General features: G+C 50.8%; 1 protein-coding gene across 1 annotated transcript; it reads right to left on the bottom strand.

Annotated features, from left to right (window-relative positions):
* Positions 1 to 3567: 3567 nt before the first annotated feature.
* Positions 3568 to 11472, bottom strand: LOC135892801 (acyl-coenzyme A thioesterase THEM4-like). The gene is made up of 7 exons (XM_065420595.1): positions 11436 to 11472; positions 10646 to 10788; positions 7982 to 8141; positions 5769 to 5934; positions 5515 to 5625; positions 4516 to 4640; positions 3568 to 3626 (listed from the first exon to the last, which is right to left on the bottom strand). Exons 2-7 carry the CDS (start codon positions 10781 to 10783, stop codon positions 3568 to 3570), a joined length of 759 nt encoding a protein of 252 aa, XP_065276667.1. The 5' UTR covers positions 10784 to 10788; positions 11436 to 11472.
* Between the last annotated feature and the right edge of the window lie 693 nt (positions 11473 to 12165).

The raw sequence follows: 12165 nt of genomic DNA, 5'->3' as shown, positions 1-12165 counted from the left end.
TGCTTCAGGGTTCACGACTCTATTTGTTAGGGATCAGGCTGAGAGCCGATGGGGGAGGCAGATTATCCCACATCTGCTACTGGGGAGTTCGGATGCCTTCCTCGGAAGATGTCATGCTGGCCACGGTCAGAAATTGGATACTGGGCTAGATGGACCTCAGGTCTGCTCCAGCCTGGCAGTCTCTAGGGTTTTGATGTATTACCTAGAGAATCCCGGAGCGGTTGGCAGGAGGGAGGCACTGCTGGCAGTACACAAAGCCAGGTAGCTACCGCTCTCTCTCGTCTTATACTTCACGCCCGTTCGTTAGGTCAGGGACCATCTTCATGTGTGTCTGTGCAGCACCTAGCACCGGGGGCGGGGGGCTGATCCCTGACTGGGACCTCCAGGTGCTTCTGCAACAACAACAGAGAGCAGCAGAGACCAGGAAACCCCAAATTATTATTAAGAACCAACCCACCCCTTTCCGGGTGGCTTACTGCAGCCCAGCACAATCCGAGAGCAATGCTGTCCAGGGGGTTCACCTGGCCACAGTTCCATGCAAGGGGGGGGGGGGGGAGAGAAATTTTTTTTTAAAAAGGACCAGCACATATCTGTTCTAAAATAAACATCTTTAATCCTTGCTGGGCGTGCCCCTTTTAGATTGCAGAAACCCTCCCCTTCAGATGGAGATGCTCCAAACAGTGACAAACAAGATAACAATCCAACTCAAAACCAAGACCAACTCCCCCCCCAGGCACCGGGATATTTGAGAGAGATGATTTCAAGTTTTTAAACCCTGCGCACTGGGTGAAGAACAAAGAGTCAATTCACGTCACAGCCCCCTGATTGAGGCTCTAACAAAAGGACTCAAGCCGTTGGGAGAGATTTCCTTACCAGCATTCTTGGCACTGGCTGAGAGCCTAACAATTATTCCAGTTTCATGACCTGATCCGGTTTGCCACATTGCTGCCCTGTGTTTATTTTTGTTCTTCAAGCAGTTCTGAAGGTGGAACTAGCCTGGTCAGTTTCATGCTCTGCTTCTCCTATGGAGCACTCTGCACTAGGCTGTCTATGGTGAGAATTTTTCGAAGCATTCTCCCACCATCAGTGTAGTAATTGCAGGAGCGTGGACACAGCTCGGGTGCAGGCAGTGTTAAACCAGGCTGGTGTCTAGACTGAGCAGGGATAGACAGCACCATGGCAGAGATGCCAGAGCCCAATCTACACGAATACTTCCATGGTGCCAGCTGTGGGTAGTTCTCCCGCTGTTGGCTCACACTGTGACGCCACAGAGTATGTTAGTTACTGGCAATGAATGCTCATTTATAGATTCATTTATATAACTTAAAATACATAGGCCCCATCCCAACATATGGGAGTTCTTTGATCTGCTTGGACCGAGGAACAGAAACTGCTCCCTCACTCGGTTCCGGGATGAGACCCTACAGCCGATTAGCTCTGTCTAGTTGCAGAAGCGGAGCAGCTGCAGGATGGGAGAAGCGACGCTACCAGGACAATACTGGTGAGGTTAGATTTCGCACAAGGTGAGATGTTTAAAAGACAAACAAACCCTTTCCACTGAGGATTTAAAGTTGTCCTGAAAGTCTTCCCCTTCATGGCAAGGTGTGTAAATCCCTGGATGTCACAAACACAAACTTTCTGTGGCGGGCACTGGCACTGCTACTCTTTAGTGAGCAAATTCAAATCCCATTCAAGCTTAGCTTTAAGGGTAGCTACAGGCAAACTCCTCGGGAGGCTTCTGCAAAACCTGATGTTCTCACTAATGTAGCAAGACTGCAGTGAGTTAACTACAAAAATAAATAAACAGTGTATATATTACTTCCTTTGCCTCCATTAACATTTTCTTTGCCTGATATCCCAGACACAACTAAAGATCTACTATAAATAATTAGCCCTTCTAGTGCTTGACAAAGCTAAATTAACCCTCACTCTTCTCCTCCCAGGACAGGCAAGTTTCATGGACCCTTATTTTATAGGTAGGGAAACCAAGGCACACAGAGGATAAGTGACTTTCCCATGACCGCTTGAGGCGGTGGAAGAGTTCAGAAGGGAATCCAAGAGTTCGCCCCCACCCCTTTCTCCTCTCCCTCCCCCGCTCCCCGGGACAGCTCACTCCCAAAGGAAAGAAGGCCGCGCGCTGGCTATTGATAGTTAAGGTCACAAATCAGCAGCAAACTTGGTGCTCCGAGATCTGCTCCCTGCAGGATCGGGGCCCTGGAGAACGAAGTTGTTGAAGAGGAAAGAGGTTTAGCCTGACTAAAATCTGTTGCTACCCAAATAGCGTGATTGTGAAATGCTGCTGTGGTGCCTCCTGGTGAGGCAGGCCCCACTTCAGGACAGCTGCATGGCTGCGCCGCATTATGGAAGACATAACCTGGGCAGGGATCCCAGCCCACACAGAACAGGAGCGAGAGGCACTTGAACCACAGCATCATTTCGGAATCAAAATCATTTCCATTCCCGTGTTCCGTTTTCTGATGGAAAACACGTACGTCTGCCGTGGAAAGCAGAGGCATTTTGCCAACGTTTCATTTGATCAAAGGCCCGATTTTCCATGAAAAAGAAAAAGGTTTTGACTGAAAATTTTCAACCAGCCCTAAAAATGTCTCTGCAAAGCTTGGCGGTGACTCTTGCATGATGGTGCCTTCCAATTCCATAGATCTAGCCCATAATCGGACTCGGATCTACTTTTTCATTCCTGCCTTGGCTCTGCAGAGCTTACGAGAGCAGGAGCTGGTTTCTCTTCTGGCTCGCGTGTCACTAACAGATCTGTTCACTAAGTTCCAATGACAGGGACAAATTATGTCCTATGTTTCCTTCTTTTAGGCATGGAAGCCAAATTCCCCCCACTTCTCCATGCTAAAGGAGAATGGGTCACAGCCAGGAGGATAAGATACAACCTGGGTCTGGATCACCCTGTCTGGTAGAACTAGACCTGAACTGGTGAACTAGCGCGTAAGGTTTTAAAACCCATTACCCATCCTGAGGCATGTTAATCACGTACGCTGTGAAGGATAGGCAGCATGCTGGATCGCAAGATAGCATGCAAGTTTCCTCAGCAGACAAGAGGGCTGGCAGACAAAATGGAAACAGCAGTAAGAGATATCCGAAGGAGAGGAGAGAATCTACATGCTTGTAGTGCAGTAAGGGGCTGGCCAAGGGTTAATCGCATTTGTCCTTTGATAAAACATCTGAAGTTGTAACACACAAGAACATGCAGACCTCACAGCCCCTGAAGTCCATAGACGGCACGAACTCCCAGCAGCAGTTCCCTGTACAGCAGGCAACGAATGGGATCTTCATGTTCGGAGGTTAATCAGAAACTGACCGGCCAGCTGAGGGTGGGACGACAGGACAGCTGTAGTACAGCCCAATGGGCAGAGGTGGCCTCCAGAGAGTCGATGAATGCAGAAGAATCTGCAGCACGTCACTGTTACTCAGGAGAAGTCCGGGGCAGAGCTCTCTCTTCAGAACAGGAGAGATCAGAGCAGGGAATTAGCGACCGGAGAGAAGCAGAGGCCGTAGTGGGCTCGGCTGCAGCCTGGTCGTCCGACAGGCCAAGACGACTCACTGGGAGCTCATCTGCTGCTGCAGAGACTTCGTGGAATCCAGCCGGATAAACAGGGCTAAACCGGGACGGAAGAAAGGATGGAAGTGTCAGCTCAGAACAGCCATGGCAACCAGAGAGCCGCATGTGTGCGGGGCCCTGGCGCTTCCCAGGGAGAGTAAGTGTCTGTCCTGTGCTCTACAATCTATGGCACAGGGCTGTTCTCAGACAGGCAGAGCACCACTGCTCTTCTGGAGAAATGCGACTCGCTCCGCTTTGCCAAGTGGTTTGTCCTTTGCCAGCTCTCCAGTAGGGGGACCCTGCAGCTTCCACCCACGTTGTGAAAGGGACAGAGGCTTGGAGCTGCAGGCTGTCTCTGCAAAGCAAGCAGCAAGGGCCAGGGCTGGGTATTTCCTTACTGCTTCAGCCAGCTTGTACCTTACGCAGTGAAGAGACCAGGTCAAGGCCTCGATCCTACAGCAGGATCCGCTAGCGAGGAGCCCCTGACTTCAATGGGACAGGGCAGGCTGGCTGGCAGATTGCACTGTGCGCCGCACTTTAATAGAATAGGTCTTTGCTGCCCTCTAGTGGCTGGTTCGCAGACTTTTGAGCCTGCTGCTGCGGAGGCTGGTGCTTTTTGAGTACCAGGCCCCGCGGGGGTTAGCCCTCACTGATGACCCATCTAGAGCATCTAGACCGGGTCACCTAGAGACAGACGGTTCTTGGAGATGGGGAAGGGGAAGGGGAGGGAGCACCCAGGACTCCATGTCACCAGGGGTTCCTTCATTGTGGTCATGTCCAGGTACCAGCATGGGAAGGCACACGCTGGGCCAGATAGCTTTGGGGAACAGAAACGGTATTTCCACTGGGACAGAAAGTCTGAGGCCCCACAGCCCTATCTGACTGCCCAGGGGCCAAGTGCCCACAGCTTCTGCTTCATCTATTAAAGCCAGCCGCATGAGCCTTACCGGTCGCCTCTGCGTGAAGCGTTTGGCCATCGATGCTCCTGACTTGGCAGGACAGAAACACTTTCCTTCCCTCGACTTGGTCCACTTTGCTGTCCACCAAGACCACCGAGCCCAGCGGAATGGGGCTGCGAGAAGAAAACAGCTGATTGTTAGTGAGATTCCACTTCCTGTCCTATGCCGTTGAGCGTACCTGCGAGCTGTTAAACAGCCACCGCGTTCCACCCCAGAGGTGGCAGCACTTTAGTGGCGGGTGAAGCAATCTAAAGTTTCCTAGAAGAGAATTTCATTAAGCTCGGGTTAAAGTTGAGAACACAACCTTAACCAGTAAGCTGTATCACCCAGAGAGGACAGAAAGTCTAAGCAGTGGCTCCCAACATCACCTTTTACTCTGACATCACATCCTCACCCACAGTCACTCCAGTACTTGCAGAGCCATCCTAGATAGCCCACTGCTCTACTGCCTATAGAAGTTAACCAGCTTTTGTTCTGAGGAGTACTTAGGAGGATGTGACTATCCTCACAACACCCCAGTGAGGTAGAAAGGTGATGTCCCCATTTTACAGATGGGGAGCAGAGGCACAGAAAGATCTAGTGGCTTCCCAGGATCTTAAAGGGAGTCTGAACCCAGATTCCAATCCAGTGCCTTAACTGCAAGCCCACTGTTCCTTAGAAAGGCTTGTCTGGATGTTGGAGAGGGGCGAGCGATTCCTTAGTGCCCGGTCAATAGTACATTGATTGAGCTGGAAGCATACTTAGATCTTTCTGGATGAACAGGGCTACAAACCTAAGGGCACCGAGTTGTCAAACCATTCCAGAGCAGGACGCAATTGAAGTTATTATCTGACCCCTAGTCGTGGACCCATAGCGCTAGGTGCTGCACAAACACAGACCCAGGAGATGGGCTCTGCCCCGAAGCGCTTACAATCTCTTTGCACTGTCGTAGGCCCCCTGATTTTACCGGTAAGCCCTGAGGCTACACAGAAGCCTTAATTCACTTACTTCCTGTAGTTTATACTGAGGTTAGCCGTCATCACCCTGCCAGCGACAAATATAGCGCAGCCCCCAATCGTGCTGTCAATGATTGTTGCAGTGGAGCCCCCGTGGGCAAACCTGAAAGGCAGATTGGGAAGGTGACGTAAGAAAGGGTTGAACATGATCTCCCGAGACATGAGTGCTGCCGCTCTCCCACCCCAGTCAATGGCGGTTAAGCGGATCACAACTCTCGGGGAGGACAATTAACGGGACCTCCTCACCCCGGATGCCCTTCCAGATAGGGGCCCGGCTGGAACAGACACACCATCCTTTTCTCAGACGGGTTAAGGAACATGGCATATTCGAAGCCCACTCCTTCCGTATCCATGTTTCTGGGGAAGAGGCGGGTTTCCTTCCGCTCCTTCTCGGACGCCAGCTTCAGCGATGCTAGTCGGGCGGCAGAAAAGTGACAACAAATGAGCGGCAAGGTGCAAAGCTGCTGGGAGTTAAAGGCACAGCACCAGGCTAAAAACGAAGGCCCAGATGCACAAAGATTTCCACGGACGTCCTAGGCGCCGACTTCTTCTGGAGCCAGTGGGTGCTCGACCCCCATCTGTCCCTGGCCCCGCCCCCTCTCCAACCCCTTCCCCAAAGTCCCCGCCCCAACCCCACCCCCTCTCCAACCCCTTCCCCAAAGTCCCCGCCCCAACCCCACCCCTCCCGCCCCCATTCCAACCCCTTCCCCAAAGTCCCCGCCCCAACCCCACCCCTCCCGCTCCCATTCCAACCCCTTCCCCAAAGTCCCCGCCCCAACCCCACCCCTCCCGCCCCCTCCCCAACCCCTTCCCCAAAGTCCCCACCCCAACCCCACCCCTCCCGCCCCCATTCCAACCCCTTCCCCAAAGTCCCCGCCCCAACCCCACCCCTCCCGCCCCCATTCCAACCCCTTCCCCAAAGTCCCCGCCCCAACTCCGCCCCCCCGCCCCTATTCAACTCCTTCCCCCAATCCCTGGCCCCGCCTCTTCCCCCCTCCCTCCCAGAGCTTGCTACAGCTGTTTGGCGGTGGCAAGCGCTGGGAGGGAAGGAGGAGCAGAGACGCGGCACACTGGGAGGAGGCGGGGGGGGGGGGGGCGGGGAGCTTGGCTGCCGGTGGGTGCAGAGCACTCACTAATTTTTCCCATGGGTGCTCCAGCCCCGGAGCACCCACGGAGTCGGCACCTATGGCGGACGTTAGGAGCCTGAATACCTTTGTGGATCTGGGCCTAAATCCCTTACTTGTATGGCTAACGATCCCTTGGATTGTTACGATTCAAAATGTTACAAGGCTAAGGTGATTTTTCCACTACGGATGCTTTTCAGATTTAATTGGGTTGACCTGTAAAGCCAATCTAGTCAGTTTCGCTTTCTAGTTCTCCTGCACTAGAACACAGGTGAAATGTTGGTATTTGCTGTTTGATAAGCTGGGACAATGTGCTTACCACTGAGCCAGCCACAAAACGCAGACAGGCCCAGAGTTCACGGGATGCAACGGGAAGCTCAGAGGAAGGGAGACAAGGAAGAGAGGGCTTTTTTTGTTTCTAATGTTCGTTATTGACTCGTTTCCTATGGGCGCCTCCAAGGACATGAGTCTGCAGGAGGGGAGAGTGGTTTGGCAGACTGGAAGCATATTTCATGCCTAAAGGGCGGCATGGAAAGAAACACAGAGATGGTTGCAGGAGAAACAGCTGACCACAACATTTGCAGTTTGGACTGCACAGAGCGAAGGGGAATGTTTAGATCCAAACCAAAATACACACAAGGAAATTTAAGGGGAAGTAACAGCAGTAGAATTCTCATTTGGTAACTGACTTCTAGAAATGCTGGACACAAGATATTATAGAGGCAGGATTCAAAAAGATTAGTCACTGATAGAAACAGAGAAACTATTCTCCAGAGTTATCCTAGCTGGATAGAGGGGTTAATAAGGCAGATCAACCCTCAAGGTTCAGGATCTAAACCGAGCCGTCAGCTGCTTGGGGTTGGGATGAAACTACCATCTTTGCATAGTTATTCGCTATGGGGGAAAGGGGTGTATTACTAGCCACTATCAGAGACAGGATGGCTCATTGGTCTGATCCAGAACAGGCACTTACAAATAGGAGAGTGAACAGACATTGTTTGCCAGAGCTGGGGTTGATTTTACCCTCTACCCAGGAGGTGGCAACAGGAACATGAGATGGTTAGTGGTAACACACACACACACACACACAAAGTATCTCAGGGTAAAGTTAGGGGGTCTGATTTTCCCCTCAGTTACACCAGTCCCCACTAGCACTATTCTGAATTTACACCAGTGTTGGTGAGGAAAACTCAAGCCCGTGAACCAGTGCATGTCTTCAAGGCTTTTGTGGCAACCCCAACACATACCGGACAAGGTAAAGGAAGTAGGGTGAATACTTGATCCAGAATTCCAGAGGAAGACACACACACACACACACACAACAGAAAGCCTTGCCTGGTATATGATCAATACTATTGCTGTAGGAAGGAATCCTTTTCCATGTCCCATCTTTACACATCTCCAGGAACCTGCTATACAAATCCATCATGCCCTGGCTCCAGCTGGAGTTGGGGAGGGCATAATCCTTCAACTGTCTGGCCTGAGAGAGCCAGGTCTGAAAAGAAAATGTTGAGATACCGTGAAGCTGGTGACCATCTCCTAATAATCCTGCTAAGCATTCATCTAGCACTTTGAGCCTTCAAAGCACCATGAAAGCTTTAATCCACCCCATTTGACAAGCCAGAGATCCAGACAGTCGTAGATGCAATCTGCCTGCTTTGTGTTGGGTTTCCTTTTTGCATAGGGTCTAACAGGACAATTTTGAAAGGTGCAGTGACTGCATCCCCTTTTGGAAAACATCATTCTCCGTTTACTTCCTGTGAAAAGGTTTCCATGCAATGATGCAATGGGATGCGGTTATTTATCTAGTGAACACTGAACAGGTTTTCAGAAGCAGTCACAAGACAGAATAAACCACTACAGAAATCCAGAGTCACGTAAGTGCACCTTATCATAGATATCTAGGGTTCAAAGGGACCTTGAGAGGTCCTCTAGTCCAGTCCCCCACACTGAGGCAGCACTAAGTAAACCTAAACCATCCCTGACAGGTGTTTCATAGAATCGTAGGACTGGAAGGGACCTCGAGAGGTCATCTAGTCCAGCCCCCTGCACTCATGGCAGGACTAAGTATTAGTTTGTCTAACCTGTTCTTAAAGACTTCCAATGATAGGGATTCCAAAACCTCCCCTGGCAACTTATTCCAATGTTTAGCAATCCTTATAGTCAGCAGGTTTTTCTAACATCTAACTTCAGTCTCCTTTGCTGCAGATTAAGCCAATTACTTCTTACTTCCCCCTTCAGGGGACATGGAGAACAACTGGTCATTGTCCTCTTTCTAACAGTCTTTCACATATTTGAAGACTGGTGTGGTCCACACTCAGTCTTCAGACCCCCACCTCGTCCAGCTGTTATGTTAGCTAGTGAGATCTAGTTAGACACAATGAGCCAAAGATTCTGAACATTCTTTCCAGGGTCGAAATGCAGTAGTTCCTCCCGCACTGGATGCAATTAGCAAATGGCATCAAGTCAGCAGTATATAATTTTTTCCCCAAGTAAGCAGAGTATACTTTAATGGGGTAGCTAAATATCGCTCTATAAACACAGACTCACAGTTAAGTGGCTTTTTTTTTTTTTTTTAAACTCAACTTACTTACAAGTTTCCAAATCCAATGTACAGTCATGATGGATGCTTTGTTGACTGAATGCATCTCAGATCAATAAAGTCACTTTTGCTTTTGATTACAATCACTTTCAGTTTTAGCACCTCTGCTGCCATGTTACAAACCATAGCAGATCAAAGTTTGGTTTTAAAAAATAACACTTCATTTGAAGTACAACAATCAAAGCCTGTGAAAACTTTTCTATTGCTCTTTGGTCTTCAAACCTCAAGTTTTGGCCTAAATACTATAGTATGTTATTAGTCAGGAGACTGCTGCCTGTAACAAAGGTAGCCCAAATGTGTTAATCACATTGTCTGCTAGAAATATTTCCAAGCTAGGAATTGGGATTAAAAATGCCTTCATGTGATTTTACTGGCATAAAGTCTTCTGTGACTGTTTTAAGGAACAGAAATGAAGGTGGTGCATAATTCAATCACACAGAGCAACCCATGAGATACTCAAGAAAAAGTTTAATATAGCAAATAAAATTCCGATGGTATTGATTTGTTATATTTAAGAAAGGCAAAAGCATCTTTGTTATAACATGGTGTTGTTCATAACGCTTCATATTCCAGACACAAGAATTCTTCCTCTGATTATTTTCAGAGAATTGCAATTGCTAGCCATCTGTCTGCAGATTCCTATCCCTTCCTCACAGTAGCCTGGCAAAGAGGGCCACTCATTCATTCTCTCAGCACAGAACACATTTTTAAACAAACATACAGCTTTCACCAAGGTAATAAGGGAATGATTAAAAGACATTTCTCTCCGTTTTGTCTTCTCTGTTGCATCAGAGGTGTTTTCAGCCAACTGAACTATTAGATGGGTATGCAGGAGAAGATTCACCTTAAAAGCATATATCTGAACTGCAGTTCTGTGCTAGAATACTAAATCATTTTGTATAGATAGGAGGAAGCTGAACTGTCTTTAACTCAATGGTTTTCAAAATTTACAACCACTAATACTACCTGGTGATTGTATAATGCCTTTCTCCATAGGGTAGGAAAGCTTCCCCACCCTCCCAAGACATTTCTCTCTCTCTTCAAATTATGGGGAACTCAACAGACAGGTTGAGAAATTAAGACTAGCCACTGATTATAGGTGCCTCAACATCTGTGAGTTCAAGCTGACACACTGTGGTCTAATATTCATAAATCCTGAGTGCCTACAACTGCAGAGTCACTGGGAGATGTTCAGTACCCCTGAAAAGCAGACCCCAAGTTGGGCACCCAGAAATTGAATGATCACAGATGAGTGGCCACTTTTGACCCGGTTTAAGAGATATGTCCAAGGCCAGCAACAGAATCAGGGTCAGAATTAAGATTAAAAACCTCTTGGCTTCTGGTTCTCTATCCCCTGCTCAGTTCATGCATCTCTCAGACTGGGAAGCGATACTCACCACGGAGTTCCAGAGCGGACTGCATGGGGCAGCTGGACTTAACCCTCTAACGACACCGCAGCGTGACACCTTTGGATCTGGACGGAGGACTGCACCGCAACCAAGCCCCCTTGCCAACCTAACACAATTCCTCCACATGGCTTCTAGAGCAGAGATAGCAAACGTTGAGACTTGCTCTGTCAACGCAGCCCACAAATGTTGTCTCTGTTGTCACGCAAGCTGGAATTGCAACCGGGTGCAACGAGCAGGAATCACTCGCCTCAGGCTTTTAGCAGCATCAGAAGGGGCCTACCCACCAGATGCTGATTTCACAACTGCTCGCTAGCAGCATCTTGGGAAATTTCACGGAGCTCGGTGGAGGCAGGATGGGGATTCGGGGGCAATCCCGTCCCTTCTACCCGGGGCTGCGCAGCAAGGATTGGGCTAGCCCCAGCCAGGCTCTCACACACCAGCACGGGCTCTATGGCTTAGAGCTGCACCACTGGCTTGAATGGGGGGCTGAGGGAGGGGGGGACCACTGGCCTGAATGGGGGGCTGAAGGGAGGGGCCCTGCCTTGTGGCTCAGCCCCCCCCCAGAGGCCAGGCTGCAGCAGCAACAAGTGAGGAAGGGGAAGCTCACAACTGGGGGGTGCCCTAAGGAACTGGGGGTGGGAAGGGATCACCCCTGAGTGACCTCTGACCTTGGAATGACCTCCTGGCCCCAACAGCGATGGAGGGCTCCCTCCGTGATCTTTGACCTAGGATGGCTCTAGGATGACCTCTGACCCCGTGGGGGGGGCTTTCCACTGACCTCTGACCCCAGTGCAGGTGGCAGCTCCCGCCTCCCCCCAGCGAGCTTCACCGGCGACCCAACGTCAGGTGTGCAGCTGGGGCCGGCTTAGACGTTACAACAGCGTGACGTCACGCGCCCCACCACGTGACAAGGATGGCGCGCCGCTGCCGCCGCTCCGCCCCTTCCGGCGCCTTCTTCCCTGTTGCCATGGGAACTAGGGGAGAACGGCCGGAGAGCAGCAGCCTCGTTCCCTCCCCACGGGGGGGCGGGGCCGTTACATCTTTCCCGGGCCCATAGAGTCCCCGCCCCCCATAGAGAGACACCCCCAGGGCTTACACAGACCCTCCAGTCTCTATAGCCCCCCCCCCAGGCTAGAACCCCATAGAATTATCCCCGAGTCCCATATAGCTCCCTAGCGCCCATAGAGCCCTCCCTCCCCAGGTCCATATAGCGCCCATAGAGCCCTCCCCAGGTCCTATATAGCTCCCTAGTGCCCATAGAGCCTTCCCTCCCCAGGTCCATATAGCTCCCTAGCGCCCATAGAGCCCTCCCTCCCCAGGTCCATATAGCGCCCATAGAGCCCTCCCCAGGTCCTATATAGCTCCCTAGCGCCCATAGAGCCTTCCCTCCCCAGGTCCATATAGCTCCCTAGCGCCCATAGAGCCCTCCCCAGGTCCCATATAGCTCCCTAGCGCCCATAGAGCCCTCCCTCCCCAGGTCCCACATAGTTCCATAGAGCCCTCCCTCC

The sequence above is a fragment of the Emys orbicularis genome, chromosome 20 (assembly GCF_028017835.1).
Source record: "Emys orbicularis isolate rEmyOrb1 chromosome 20, rEmyOrb1.hap1, whole genome shotgun sequence".
Taxonomy (NCBI): Eukaryota; Metazoa; Chordata; order Testudines; family Emydidae; genus Emys; species Emys orbicularis.
Note: the sequence above shows the minus strand (reverse complement) of the source record. Positions and strands in the feature narration are given on the sequence as shown.